General features: G+C 48.5%; 5 protein-coding genes across 5 annotated transcripts; 3 read left to right on the top strand and 2 right to left on the bottom strand.

The window, feature by feature from the left end:
- Positions 1-1014: 1014 nt before the first annotated feature.
- N7466_004343 (putative nucleotide-sugar transporter) lies at positions 1015-2832 on the bottom strand (the record flags this gene model as incomplete). Its single annotated transcript, XM_057163740.1, has 2 exons — positions 1015-2319; positions 2386-2832. The coding sequence occupies 2 exons, from the start codon at positions 2830-2832 to the stop codon at positions 1015-1017; spliced, it is 1752 nt and encodes a 583-aa protein (XP_057022421.1).
- Positions 2833-3896: 1064 nt separating this feature from the next.
- Positions 3897-9153, top strand: N7466_004342 (glycoside hydrolase family 15 protein; the record flags this gene model as incomplete). The annotated part of the gene is made up of 6 exons (XM_057163739.1): positions 3897-5661; positions 5737-5801; positions 5868-6066; positions 6572-6849; positions 6908-8629; positions 8683-9153. 6 exons carry the CDS (start codon positions 3897-3899, stop codon positions 9151-9153), a joined length of 4500 nt encoding a protein of 1499 aa, XP_057022420.1.
- Positions 9154-9473: 320 nt separating this feature from the next.
- Positions 9474-10523, bottom strand: N7466_004341 (class II aldolase/adducin family protein; the record flags this gene model as incomplete). Its single annotated transcript, XM_057163738.1, has 3 exons — positions 9474-9710; positions 9791-10161; positions 10238-10523. Coding segments are annotated over 3 exons (894 nt in total), but the record flags the coding sequence as incomplete, so codon positions are not given.
- A 2463-nt stretch (positions 10524-12986) lies between these two features.
- Positions 12987-13367, top strand: N7466_004340 (uncharacterized protein; the record flags this gene model as incomplete). Its single annotated transcript, XM_057163737.1, has 1 exon — positions 12987-13367. The coding sequence occupies one exon, from the start codon at positions 12987-12989 to the stop codon at positions 13365-13367; it is 381 nt and encodes a 126-aa protein (XP_057022418.1).
- Positions 13368-14239: 872 nt separating this feature from the next.
- On the top strand, positions 14240-15283 carry N7466_004339 (zinc-dependent alcohol dehydrogenase family protein; the record flags this gene model as incomplete). Its single annotated transcript, XM_057163736.1, has 1 exon — positions 14240-15283. One exon carries the CDS (start codon positions 14240-14242, stop codon positions 15281-15283), a length of 1044 nt encoding a protein of 347 aa, XP_057022417.1.
- Between the last annotated feature and the right edge of the window lie 73 nt (positions 15284-15356).

Genomic DNA, 15356 nt, shown 5'->3' with positions numbered 1-15356 from the left:
AACATGACGCCTGTTCAGGGAGATCATGGGCTAAATTAAGAGGAGTGTTTGGCCAGTACTTCTTCACTGCTTGCTAGTTCATCGACCTGTGGCTTGTCCCTCCACACCACAACAAAGCACGGGATCGGAACCAGAAAAACACCAAGAGAGAAGATTGATGACGACGACGAGCTCAAAAGGGGCCGTTTGGTGAACTGCAGAAAGTAACGAAAAGCTTCATGAGAGACCGACTCGGAACTTGCATGGGAGCCAATTGTGGAGTGGATGAAGTGGATCCGGGTTTGAGAAGTAGAAGGAGAAGGAGAAAAAGAGATAAGGTCGATGGAAGACTTGATATGCGCGTAGGGCAGCTCTGATTAGGGGAACAAACATAGTACTTGGTGTACTTAAACTACACCTTGAAGACGAAGATGACCCAACTGCCCAGTATCAATTTTGATTCATCTTTAAAAGAACAATATCGCTATTATGCTCGTTACAAAATTCAATTCCTCCACCCTCCCTTTTAATACCGGTTTTGACCGAGAAGGATATGGCGAAGATCAATGCGAAGATGATATGCAGTTCTTGTTCTAAACTTTTATTCGAAGCCAGAGCCAGAGGGATTTGGTGGAAATATAGTTGTGCACATTCATGAAATAAGAATTTTGTTCAAATGAATAGAAGGGCCGTAGTAGGTCCTCCCGAGAAAAGAAATTTAATTGTGGTATCAGTCAACCGGCCGCTTTGTAAAGAACCTGACGACCGCCATGCAAAGATAAAAAAAAAAGACGTCCATCTTCAGGCCAACCTGAAGTTCTCATTGCTCCATAGGAAGCGTGTACATCAAAATATGGATAAACAAAAGGTCCAAAGTATTGGATGACGAATTCGTTAGCTCGAAGGGGGTGGATCCCACGAGGAACCAAAAGAACAAAGTACTGGGAAACCACAATACAAAAAAGCGCTCATTCCAAGATGGCGTATAAATAGACCAGAATAAGAAAAATAGGTATCAAGAACGAAAGTTGAAGACTAGTGTTTCATAGGAGTGTGAACGTCTGAAGATGCTTCTTCATCAGACGATTGAAGATGTGCGGGGAGTGTATCGGGTAGGGAGGTGATGGTTGGAGGGGCAGATTTGAGAACAGGCGACCCAGGTCCATCATTCTCGGGGATAGTGGAGGTGGAGATTGTAAGCCCCTGCATGGCGCCGCTGGCGCGGACACGGAATGAGCGCCGCTGGTCACCTGCTGGTGAAGCATGCAGGTCGTCGTCGAAATGATCCCCCGGGACAGCACTGATCACATCCGGCTCGGGATCTGCGACGCGATGATAGTCACTGTTCTCAGCTCCACTAAGCTCGGTATCCTCGGTGTCAGATTCTGGGCTACCTTCACGGCTCCAGTTTTCTTGTGCCTCGCTGCGCATACGGGAGATCTTCATATAGTTGTAGCACGCGATGCTGCCAATTGTAACAACAAGGCCAGTGATGTTAACGGGGGTCAATTTGTCATGGAAAATCACACCCGCAGCACTGATGGTAACAACCTCTTTGAAGATACCACAGATACTCAAAGTGACGACTGAAGAGCGCTTCAGCAAGGCGAATTCAGATGAAATCATGCAGAATGCCAAAACTCCAGGGAAAATCAGCAGGCCGGTTCCAACCCACGTTCCATGCTGCTCGGCGAGTTTAAGAAAGCCTTGGTGGATCTCGTTAGGACCCTCTACGGCGAGGGCAATAACGATAAGAGAAACAAACATGACGGGCGTGAGAAGAAAGAGAGTCGAGAAGGGGTTCGAGGTTGCCGGATGACGGAGCAGAAGAATCTGTGTCAGACCCCATCGGAATCCGGAAAAGAAGGCGGAGGCAATCACAAGGGTGAAACCAAGCGCATTGAATGCAGTCTCGCCGGCGACCATCATTACCACGCCGATCGTCATTGCGGCGATGACCACGATCAGCTTCACCGAGGGAGACTCGAGGCGGAATAAGAAAGCAAAAAGAAGAACGAAAGCGAGTGCAGATGATTTGCACATTGTAAGGAAAGTGAGGGAGATGAACTTCAACGACATGTTGCCCAGGCCAACGTCAAGGGACGTCGCTGCTCCGCAGGGAACAAGGCGCGTGAAGTAGAATAATTTAGTGAGCACCGGCTCGGTCTTTGGATCCTCGGTAGCCGAGTTTGTGACGGGTTCAGGGTGACGCGGGCGCAAGGATGGGAACAAGTATAGCAAAAGACTGGCGAGTGTGAATTGGACCGCCATGTGCAGACTAGTGGTGAAAAGGGGGTATGGGAAGACGACATCGCTTTCGGAAAACATCCACTTGTTATACTATTCGCGAGAAGAAGTAAGCATTGATGAGTTGGGAAGATAAGGACCTTGGGAGGATCGACTCACGATTGAAATGGACAATGAGAAGAAGTACCACATGAGGATCAAACCTGCATTAGCCATGAGCTTCTTGACAACATTGCGATCTGCCAGACCGAGGCGGAATATGTCATTGGTAGATTTGGTGTCGGCGATACGGGCATCCAGCTTGCGGCGTTGCCTGCGCCGTCGACGTCGCTGACGTTTCTGGTGTGCTGTGAGACCGGTCTCCTCATCGTATTGATCATCATCTGAACTTATGTCTAGCTCGCGTGTGTCCATGGCCGTTGCCGATAGATCCGAGGTATCGGTATCCTCTGCTGTTAATGGCTCTTGTTCATCCCATTTGTATCTGTCCTCCCCTGGTCGAAGACTATCATCTCTCCGTTCCGAGGGGCCCGGGTGTGTCGGTCGAGTGGCCCCTGTGAGCATCGAGCTTCGCCGTCGGTGGTGATTCGAGGGTGACATACCCATGTTGAAATTTGGGTTTAAATGCGGGAGGGGATGGGGAAGAGGAGAGCTGCGAGCCCCATGAGAGTGCGACCGAGAGAGTTCACACGACCCTTTATTGACGTGGGGGGGAAAGCCTCGAATCAGGATCGAGGAAAGGGGGGATCTCTCCCAGTTAATTTAGCGAATGTCGGAGAGTTATGTGTGGAATATGTGAAGGTTTTTTAAAAGAAAACAAGAAAAAGGAATGAAGTTGGTGGTAAAAGCGGTCACAGAGTCAAATCAAAAAAGAAAGTTGCTGAAGAAACAATCAAGATTGGCGGTGATGGAATCACACCCTTTTTCGCCAAGTTGTTTTTCTTTCTCTCCTCTTTCCCACTTCATTTCAACTCGCTTGCTCATTGGTCGCCACAACTCCACCTTGGCGATGCTCCACTGTCCGGTCGATCCGGGGTCCAAGGGGAAAATGCACACCAAGGAAATGCAGGTCAGGCCTGGGTCGCGTGTCATTGGCGGGTTACGACTTCCGAAAATCTCCTAGGGCGATAATGGCTGTAGGATCAGGTCGAGATCCGAATATATGTGATAGCCCAATACAATAAGCTTGCTGCTGGAACCTCAAGCTTGAAACCGTCTTCGATTCCTCGATGTGTTAGATCGTGGACATTATTCGTCAAGTCTGGGAGTTGGGGAGGTTGATCATCTCCCAAGTAGATCATGATCCTTGATAACCCAAGGCCCCGCTTGAGATAGCTACTCCTGCCAGCTCTTCCATAATGATGATGTGTGTCACCCCTCCATCGAGCTCAGGAACCCGGCCCATTGACGGTCCCTCATTGGCAGAGCCAGTCTAAATAAACAGACATGACCTCAGCTGGGAGCCATCATGATCATCATCATGTCGTTGCTTCCTAGGACTTCCGGCCTGTATGTGCGATCATATATCTCCCCCGGTGTGGTCGGGTAGAGGCATCCTGACCTGTTCTATCCCATTCCCGCTACCACCTTTGGATACAATTTGCCAACAGTACTGTCGAATATCAGTATTTCTTGAACCATCACTCCAGTGCTGTCTCATCACCGTCATCATGGCAGAGTATACGTATAACGCCATTGAAGACTATGGTCTGATTGGCGATATGCACACTTGTGCTTTGGTGAGCAAAGGCGGTAGCTTGGATTACATGTGCTGGCCGGTTTTCGATTCCCCTTCAGTCTTTTGTCGTCTCTTGGATGATAAGAAAGGAGGGTTCTGGTCTATCGAACCTCATGATTCGGTGATTGACGCCCACAGCAAGCAACGATACCTACCGTATTCGAATCTATTGGAGACCCGGTGGACCAACGAGGATGGAGTTGTCACGATGCTGGACTACTTCCCGGTGACACCCAAGAAGAGTGCCCAGTCAGGTCGACTTCTGTCTGGATACTGTCCGTGCAACGATCCTGGTGCCAACCGCTTCAAGTCAGGACTGCAGCATTCAGGTTTAGTCAGAAAGCTAGAGTGCAGTCGAGGATCAATGGAGTTGCAGATCGAGTTTTTCCCTGCTTTCAACTATGCTCGCGACTCGCACAATGCCCGCGCCAAACTGGAGAACGACATGTGCAAGCATCGACTGCAGACAATTCATTTTGAGAGTCTGAGTGAGAGACTGCAACTCGAGATCTTCGCGGATTGTCGGGAGCCAGAAAAGCTTGGATACCCAAAGGCCAAATTGGCATTGGAGGAGCGACCCGGCTTGCAGGGCCGTGGCCTGGTGGCTTGGATCCGCCTGTCTGAGGGTCAAACTTTGCACTTTGTTCTGCATAGCCCCGAGAAGGCGGTGCCAAGTTCCGCCACGATGGCTGCCTACCTGGGCAAGATGGAGGAAGAAACGTCGGACTATTGGACGGAGTGGACTCGCAAGTGCGCCTTTCGTGGCCACTACCGAGAGACAGTGGAGCGCAGCCTGCTGATTCTCAAGCTTCTTACTTACAAGCCAACGGGTGCGATTGTCGCTGCGCCTACTTTTTCACTCCCAGAAAATGTGGGTGGCTCTCGTAACTGGGATTACCGATATTCCTGGGTGCGAGACACGGCTTTTACCCTGTATGTCTTTTTGAAGATGGGATACAGCCGCGAAGCGGAAGCCTACGTGAATTTCATTTTTGAACGGATTTTCCCGCATGCCGCTCAGGATATGGAACCGGGAAGCAAACGCCCTTTTCTTCCGCTCATGTTCACTATCCGTGGTGAGTACGACATTCCCGAAGTGGAACTGGAACACCTGGATGGCTACAGAGGAAGCAAACCAGTCCGTATTGGCAACGCCGCTGTTTTCCACACTCAGCTTGATATCTATGGTGAGCTTCTGGATAGCATCTACCTTTACAACAAGCATGGAAACCCCATCACCTACGACCAATGGTCTTCTATTCGGCGCATGGTGAACTATGTGGTTAGTGTACGAGATCAGAAGGACATGTCCATTTGGGAATCTCGTGGTCAGGTCCAGAATTTCATCTACTCGAAGGTCATGATGTGGGTGGCATTGGACCGTGGCATTCGGCTTGCAGAAAAACGATCTAGTTTGCCATGCCCGGATCGATTCAAATGGATTCAGGTCCGCGATGAGCTTTATGATGAGGTAATGACCAGAGGGTTTAATACCGAGCGCCAACACTTCTGTCAAAGCTATGAAAGCCCCGATGTTCTTGATGCATCAATTCTGATCGCTCCCTTGGTCTTTTTTGTGGCGCCAAATGATCCGCGATTCATCAACACCCTGAAGAGGATTTTGCAAAGCCCAGAGAAGGAGGGTCTCTCCAGTGCCAAGATGGTGTTCCGATATGACCATGAGAAGGCAAATGATGGTATGCGCTTTGCTTTGTAGAGCCTTTGGCTGTCCAACCCCCCCTGGGCCATTTACTGATGTTCATGTTTCACAGGTGTGGGTGGAGGTGAGGGTGCCTTCATCATGGTTACCTTTTGGCTTGTTGAAGCCATGGCTCGGGTATGTGCTACCTATCGTTTCATTTCATGCAATCAAATTTCCCCCAGTTGACCCATGGATATATAGGCTGCCAAATATGATGTTCCTATCCCCAACATCTGGAAGCTCGCGCTCTCCCACTTTGACAATATTCTGTCATACTCAAACCACTTGGGAATGTTCTCAGAAGAAGTGGCCATCTCAGGCGAGCAGATGGGCAATACTCCCCAGGCGTTCAGTCATTTGGCATGTATCAGTGCGGCTATCAATCTGGAGAGATTGGGTCGTGATTAGTACTGAGGGACATGAAGAATAGTGGGCATCGCTGAACAACATTAGAAAAAAATGATTTGTATGCTTGGTCGCTGCAGTGATAGATTTAATTTACGTCTACTTAATTTTGAATGCCATGAGGATTTTCATTACCGTTTGCGATGATCTCTGTTGACGCGGCGACCCAATTTGGCCAACCGTAGCCTAAAGTCTGACTAACTGAGTAGTTGAGGGATTACTAACAACACGCTAACCCAAACAGTGCTATCTGATGATCCACGAACGGATCTCTCCGTGAACTACTAACCAGCTTGGCACTAGCGTTATCGCTTCCCCAGACCCCCTTCGTTCTTGTGCCCGAGACCGATTCCATAGCTGACGGTCAAGTCTGGAGCGCTTCCTCCTCTTGGCATCAGGATATGATTATCTACCTCGCTTTGCCTCTCCGATTTGTTTTTGCAGGCATATCCTCCTGATGGCGGATACTAGCGCCGAGTGGGCTGACCGACCACGCTCAGAGGGAGCCTTGTCATCAGATGAAGAAGATTTTGTTTCTACTCAAAGCACCGCCTCGGTGGATCCGGAAGCTATGTTCGTAAAGCGCCACCTCTCCTCGTTTGGGAAACTCAGCATCGCAGGGAATGGGATCACATCTTCCGACCAGTACGGGACTCGAACTTCAACACCAGGTACTGCCCCATCAGTCTACACCGGGTCATGCTTTAAGCCAACAGCCAAAAATCCGATGCAGCTCCTGGAGCTCCCTCTTGATTTGTTGAAGGATATCATCAAAGAAGTATCACCCGCCCTTTCCCGTTCTCTGACAGGCTGAAACTAACTATTGTCATCAATAGGTCACCCATACGAATGACCTTACCTCCCTTGCATTGACATGTTCTACCCTCCATGCCTTGACGGTCCCGCACATGTACTCCCGATTCGATATTGTCTGGCCTGAATCCTTGAACTCATCAAGCGATGACTATGCGGGGGTGGATGCCTTGTCGTACGGGCTATCAACCTTGGTCATGGGAGAGGACGTTTTCCACCATGCCCCTCTGGCAAGGCTTGATCGATCTTCGGAAGACTGCTCTCACTGTGGATGTGACAACCCACATCACCGAGGAAATCACATAAACGGCGGTATTGGTAGATCGCTGGGACGACGAGGGAACCACTATGCACAATTCACCCGCACTTTCTCGATCGGGAATGGCCCACTCAGCTGGGTCCAAGAGTATTCGGTGAATCGAGAGGTTGGGAAAATGTTGGGAACACTGGTCGCCTTGGCTGTAGCGCGCATGATCAATCTTGAGGCATTCATATGGGACATGCCGACCGGTGTCGTTCGTGAGATCTGGCTTGCCCTTGCCTCCCTGGCTGACGGATCGCATGGTCAATGTCGATTGGAGCGCATCTGGGTACGTTGGCACGATAATTCAGAGAATCCTTTACGACTCTCGGCAACGTTAAGCTCCCGTGTTCCCCAGAAGTACAAGCACGTCGAACATCCTTCGCTATCTGTGCTACCGCCACTTAAGAGTATAGCTGTTCTCGACATTGATGAGACTGCCTATGTCGAAGAGCTCGCTGTTCTAATCGAACGTTCCCGTCATTGTCTGACGGAATTACGAATTGGCGTTGCGTTAAAGGCGCACCTGTCTGACTGGGTGATGTGTGTCAAAGATAACGACCCCCCAATTGACTCTCATCTCAATTGGCCAAAGGTTGGGGGAATACTCAGCATTTTATCCAAGCAGAACTCCGTTCCCCAGAAGGAGGACATTATCTCGCGCTCGGCTTGTGACTCGCTTCAGTCAGATGAATCCACTGATAATGATACCCAGACTGGGGATCATGTATCTCGGCAGGGATCGAATTCCACACCATCTATTTCCAAGTCACACAAAGAGCTTAAAATAGTTTCATCCAACACAATTTCTTCAAGCCCTGCCCCGAAAGCAAGTGGCCACATTTATGGCGCACCCACTAGTACCAACAGCGAGAAATTGAACCTCGAAGTACTGGAGTTGGAACGAGTTCCTCTTTCCATACCACATCTTCTACCCCAGCTTGACTGGACCCGGCTCACTACACTTACTGTGATGCGTTGCGCAGAACATGAGACTCTATGGAGGGCGCTACGTCGAAAGTATGCGCCCCCTCAGCCACCCCAGAAACGGTCTCAGAAAGGCGAGAGGCGTCGATCCAGCCTCGGCAAAGATGATTACTCACTCAATATCAAATATCTGAGAACGGATACCGTTACTCCATACCTGATGCTTTTCATCAAAGATGCAATCGCCCCGAATACCTTGGAAAGTGTCTACCTGCATGAGGCCCCAGCCTTTGACTCAAACGTCAACATTGAAGCGATTTATCGGCATATTGTTCGGAAGCATCGATTGAGCCTCCGACAGATTCTCATTGATGCCTCTGAGCGCAATGGAAATGTGGACAGCATGGGTCAACGTTGGCATAAATGGATGTTTAACCAGGAAATGGTGTCCTTTGTCACTAGCGGACGAATGCCTCAACTGAGAGAGTTGGGGATGGCCATGCACTATCGTGACTGGGTAAATCTTGAGATAAATATTCTAAGTTCGTCGGCTAACAGTCTTTTTTTTAGCACTATTTCCTACAAAGGCTACCCAAGATGCCCCAACTACGCGCATTATACTTGCCGCGCATTAGCCATTCTGTTCATCGCGGTGAATTGAAAGAGCTCGCCTTACAAGTCCTTGATATTGTTAGCATCCGCCCGGATCTCAAGATCACTTACATCGGGTTGCAATCCAAATGCTACCAGATCATCGAAAAGAATGGCCCGAGCAATCAGTCAGATTCCGATGAACCTCCATCTTCCAACTTCGGCTCTGGTAATGATGGCCTAGGTCCTTTTGAGGACGACACCCAGGATACTAGTGATGATGATCGTGACCCACCTGCGAACAATAACGAGCTCCTTTCGAACGATTTTACTGAATCTGATAGCGAGATGGAGGAGAGCGACACTTCTCGAGTCCATTTTAAGCTCCAGGAAATTCTCTTTTACGACGACAAGATATCCATTTTCAAGGCCCGCCACGGTGTGATTTGACAGCCCTACTATCTGTTTTATGCAATCCCTTTACGTCTTCTCTGTAGTCATTTTTCATTTTTTGTTATTTCCAGTTTTAACAGGCGTTCGGGGCAGGCACTGACTTGGCGTTAAGCATTGGCCCTTTTAAAGTTGCTATATCTTTTAAGATACCATCTGATCACATTTGTAAGCTAGCACGAATTGCATTTTCAAATCTATCTATACCGGCTTTCCTCGTGAAGCAAACTCCATGGCTCATGGATTCCTTAATACCATTCTTGCTTCATTTGTCCGATATCAAAGCAATGATTCCATGCCACTAATACATGACAAACTGATCACAGCAAGAACCCACCATTGGTTCTCGCAAGAATCTCATCGTAATATGGCTGGAACGCCAACCACCCCTTTTCTGGCCCCCCAACCTGCTTCGACGTGAATTCCGCCTCCTCATCATTGATAATCTTCCTCTTATGACCACTCCCCAGCTCAGCCGCGTCAACAAGAAGCTGCGCATGGCATGTCTTGTCCAAACTGATAAACCAAAACGCCGCCTCATCAACACTCCCACCAACCTAAAAACAAAGCGCATCAGAATTTATGCATTCAAAAGGCACCTGGACATGAGATATTTGTATCGTTCTTCTCCACTCACCGTCAGCAACCCATGGTTCTGCAAAATAGCAGCCTTCCCATTCCCAAGCGCCCGTGTAATCCGTTTCCCCTCCTCCCTATCCAGCACCACACCCCCAAACTCCGTATAAACAGCATGACTCTTATAGAAACGCAGCGAATCCTGCGTAATCATATCAAGTTCCCGACCGAACGCACTAAACGCCTTTCCATGGACAGAGTGCGCATGACACGCAGCATTAACCTCGGGTCTAGCCTTATGGATCTCCGAATGAATGGCAAATGCGGCCCCATTGATAGGCTCGTCTCCCTCAACAACCTCTCCGTCTTCGTTGACTAGAATCAGGTCCGAGACTTTGATCAAGGCGAAGTGCATGGATAACGGGTTAAGCCCTGGATGTGGAAAGAAACATTGTCAGCAACCTTGGCTGCAATTGTGTAGATTGGAAGAACTTGGGCGGGGTCATACAGAAGTGATCTGTCAAGATGGGGTCTCGAACAGAGATGTGCCCCGCGACGCCCTCGTCGTATCCTCGATCGGCAAAGACGCGGAAAGCTGCAGCTAGGTGTTGTTTTCGGTAGTTTCTTTCTTCGTGGAGAGTGTCGAATTTGGGGTATGAGCGGATCTTGAGCTTCCGCCCATCTTTCGCTAGACCCATAGCACCAGACGCGACATTGTTGCTGTCTTCCTTTAATAGGACGGTAGCCGTAGGTGCCATGTTTTGGGAGATATGCAGCACGGTGGGACAGTAAGGCTAATTAATTGTTTAGACTAGAAGCTTCCAAATGTTAGTTGAGGCTTCAAATGTTTGGAAATTCGCAAGTTCTATCTCAAATGAGCACCTGTGCGCGTTTTAGTGGGGGTTTGGAGTAGGTTGAATGAGAGGAGATACACATTCATATACATACTAGTATTTCTTCAAATGTTTCTTGTTTTGGTGGATATTTATCCGATGTGCTCCAAAAGATTTTGGGGTTTGCTTACTCTACTTTGAATTCCATTGGCTCAAGTGCTTTTACTGGATACGGAAATATGTCAACTTGTGGCGAACCGCGTGGGCTGTAGCGGTGCGGGGTCTTGACTCTCCCGAGGTTATCAAGTCTTGCACTTCAATGTTAGTATGTGACTCTCCGAATTCAGCAATGTCAGTGCAAAAAGTCAACATTGGATATATTTTGGCGCTAATGTTGACTTCAGAGCTTAGACAGTCCATACTTGGTAAACTTTTGGGTCAATCGCGATCAAAATGATCCCCGATTGGGTTTGCAGTCTCCCTTCGCCGTTCATACTAATTTTGAAATCAAAGCTTCAGCAAACACATTGTTATATCCACTGGCAACTTTCCTTTAGTATGACCTGAGAATAACGAGTACAAACAGGTACTAGCCAGACGAGCCCATGTTGAGTATGGAGTACAATAATTTTGCACATGCTCCTTTGCTGAACACCTTCGCAGATTGTGCACGATGGATACTACACATACAAATACACATCTCAAGGGACTTTGCTCTTTATCTAAAGCTCATCCAGATGTCCCAAGAGCAATTGATACTGCGTTTTGAGGCTTATATCAACCTCTCGTGAACAAATCCGTTTTCCTCCCGGAAGAAATGCATGATCCTGAAAGAGCTACATTTTCTATGAACTGGCCGACCAGATTTGAGACGAATATAACGATTCATACTCAATGGCGCACTTACTTGCGTGAAGCATCTGGAATTTCCCAAGGTTCTGGCTAGAGATAACCTTGCAAGCCCAGACACACATGAGGTAGAAATGCAACTCAACCTATCGACCTCATGAATCTCTATCGTACCGAGGTCGTGCAGCACACTATTGCCTTAAACAGGTTTTGACCAACAGCGTGGCTCATGCAGAAATATGGACTAGAGCATCACAATATTGGCCCAAAAAATCTCAAATCCCGGATCATGGACTGGTGAGTCCCGTGAGTGTCAATCCAGGGGAACATTGAATATTGGCGTGATTGAGAGAACATTGATTGCCTACTTCAATCTTTGGCTTACTTCAGTCCATATTTCAAGGCGTAGGTGGGTACCTGAGCCAGCTACAGATACATGATGTGATGAATTACTATTTGGCATTGGATAAAACAAATAATTGGTTTGATTTAGAAGCCAACTCTTGCAAACACTGCTCAGGAAGATGAACTGGAAAGGGGGTGAGCTTTTCCAATTGTTGCTAGTTTCCAGGTATCTCCTAACGCAGCATGCCCCTTCCTACCAATTGCATACCGATAGCCCTGGAGTCTGAGCATGAAAGAAGAGTTGTCAGACGCATATCGCGTTGAAAAATGCATGATTCCCTACTCCATACTCCGCACACCCAAATACATCCTGACAACAGCGGCTAGCGTCCCCCTAGAAGCAGGGCTGGGAGTCGCCGCATGCCAAGAGAATCCGGTGAACAAGCCGATAGAACTAAGCCGACTTGCCGATCTTGAATATGCAACTGAATCTTCAAAGTTGCTTGATACCACCTCCTCCACCTGGAACGCCACTAACTGGAGACAACTTTAACGACGAAAGACCCTTGACAGTCTCAAATTCTGGTTGAATTATTTTGAAAACACAATTGGAATGATCTCCAGTGGCGATCAATTGGCAATGATGGCCGAAGACAGCCTTACATTTGAATTCTAGAAATACGTTGACGCATGCAGCGATTCAGCCTGAGCACAACATCTAAGCTTGAAGGAATCACAATGCCGAGTCTAAAGTGTATGCATTAACCCTGGCTTATTTCTGGAGAAGGGGTTAGGGGTTCTCTTAAATAAACAATGCCGAATCGACCAACTATTGGAAGTATAGCTTGGATAAAAAAGACTAGAGCGGGTGGGAAGCGGGCGGGAAAGTTCACTAGTGAAAAAGCGGAGGAAAATCACCCCAGAAGAATTGTGACGGGGCCTCCTTACATGATAGATCAACTTACCAGTGACGCAGCCAGTAAGCATGATGATCACCTCGCCTAGCCCCATAACTTGTCATGCCTCCTCCCCACCCAAATACTCGTATTTACTTTTTGCCCGACTTCATCTCTTGACTCTCCCGACATGGGGATACTCAATGAATCTCCCTACCCACGATTTTAAACCCTTCAACAATACTTCCCCAAATCGGTGAACAATACAAGGCATTTTGAAAATTTTTCGAACTAAGCTTCGAATCGAATCGACCCGATCCCGGCTCCGAATACAATGGCGGCCAAAATGCCCCAATCACCAACTACTACATCTTCCTCGATGGAGGCAGGACCTACATCCGAAGTCCAGACAAACTCGACCCCGGACTCGAGCACGCGACTGCCCAGGCGAGGCTCGCGAATCAGAGCCTCGTTCCAAAAATCGCATACCCGCGATGACGAATGGTCCCAGCCCGGCGGAGAATCACCATTCAGTTTCACAGGCTGGCTCCGATCCCTGCGCTCGAAAAGAAAAGACAAAGCCGACGAGCTTGATGCACGGAATAGCGGCGTCGGGTCGCGGAGCGACTCTCCTCCTCGGCTTCCCGAGCTGGGTCTCGACGGAGCGAGGCTGGAGCTGTTAGCCGAGGAAACGGGATTTTCGGGACAGCGATGAGCTTTTGCTTTTGCTTTTGTTGTGAATGCTGTTTTTTTTTTCTTCTCTCTTCCCTCTTTTCGCCCGGAATCAGGGGGGAATAGCGGTGAAGAAGGAGAGAGGCTCTAGTTAGTGGATCTTTGGAGCTTGTACTATTTCTATTTTCGTTTTTCTGTTTTCGATCAGGTATCGGGGAAATCGGGATGCCGATTGTGGATCTATTTTTTTTTTCCAGGCTGGAATTTGCGGGCATCCGGGAAAGAAAAGCGCCTGCAATTGTGATCGCTGGTTTGTTGCGTCGTTGGGGTTTATATTGAGTGTTTTCTTTTTTGGGGGAAATACTACTTACTTGTACTTGCCGAGGCTGGGAAATTCAAACCTTGGAAATTCCGACTGTGTATAGGCTGGAGCCTTGATGATGAAAATCAGTTGCAGGTGGCAACGTGTGGATTTATTTACGGTCGCAATGTTCGGTCATCAATTGTCATGTATAGCAAGCTTGGAATGGATCGATTTCTCTCGTATCGTTTAAATTACTGGTAGCGTTTATAGCGTAAATATACCTGGCGCTTTCAAGTTTGTTGGGGCGATGGCTGGTAGGTAGAAGGTATCCGATAGTACTCACCCCGAGATCTCGCATCAAGATTGAGTGTTCAGATAGAGTAGAAACAGATGACAAGTTAGCTATATTCTTCAACTTTGTCAATGGACATTGTTATCTCGTTCCTGACTTGACGTGCCGACACCCGATCCCATTTGTAATCAATCAGATAAAGCGAAATGTACATTGTACGTATACATAAGAAGAAAATACCATCAATGGGTCAAATAAAAATAAGCATCTCACCGCATATTACCTCTGCACACTTTTGGTTTGTGCTTATTTTATTGAAATGTCGATCACACAAACCGCACAGTGGACAGTAATCCCAAACGGAGGCTGGGAAGGCCTCAACTGTACCTCAGCACCCATAAATAACATCGGGCCCAACGATTGTCTCATTCAGATCCAAGCCGTGTCCCTCAACTACCGCGATGTCGCAATCCCCATGGGAGCCTACCCCATGACGTCCAACTCGGGCATAATACCCTGTTCCGACGCCGCAGGGATCGTGCTCGCCATCGGGAACTCTACAACCCGATTCAAAGCCGGCGACCACGTCTGCACAGCCTTCAACCCAGCCCACCAGTCCGGCCTGACATCCCTCGAAAAGCGCAAGTATAGTCTCGGGAATGTGGCCGACGGAACCCTGCGACAGTACGCCGTCTTCCACGAAGCGGGACTGGTATTAGCGCCGCGGGGTCTAAACATGGTTGAAGCATCCACTCTCTCTTGTGCAGGCGTCACGGCCTGGAACTGTCTCTTTGGCTTGAAAGATCGCGCCCTCGGTCCTGGCGACTGGGTTCTTACACAAGGGACGGGCGGGGTGAGTCTGTTTGCGATACAGATTGCGCTTGCGGCTGGTTCCACGGTCGTCGCGACGACGTCTTCGGAAGAGAAGGCTGGGAAGTTGAGAGCTATGGGCGTGCAACATGTTATTAACTATGTTCAGGACAGGGACTGGGGCGAGACTGCTAAGAGATTGTCGCCTGGTGGGGAGGGAGTTCATCATGTTATTGAAGTTGGTGGGGAGGGCACGATGCCGCAGTCGCTTAGGGCGGTTCGAATGGAGGGCGTCATCTCCCTGGTAGGATTTTTGAGTGGAGCGGGAACTGAACGGAAATGTGGGTTTTTGGATTGTTTGCAGACGATGGCTATTGTGAGGGGAATCACAGTTGGGCCGGTGGACCAGTTTGAGGCATTGAATGCTTTCATTGCTGAGCATGGTATTAAACCGGTGGTTGACCAGAAGATGTTTTCATTCGACGAGGCGAAGGATGCTTTTCAGTATTTGTGGGAAAAGAAGAATTATGGAAAGGTTGTTATTTGTACTTGAGCACTTTCAAGGTTCCAAGGTTGATGCAGTGCTTTATCAAATAACATTCAAACCAGGCCTTCAATGTTGGCAC

Source organism: Penicillium verhagenii (genome assembly GCF_028828195.1).
Source record: "Penicillium verhagenii strain IBT 33310 chromosome Unknown utg000005l_segment0_segment0, whole genome shotgun sequence".
In the NCBI taxonomy this organism is placed as follows: domain Eukaryota; kingdom Fungi; phylum Ascomycota; class Eurotiomycetes; order Eurotiales; family Aspergillaceae; genus Penicillium; species Penicillium verhagenii.
Note: the sequence above shows the minus strand (reverse complement) of the source record. Positions and strands in the feature narration are given on the sequence as shown.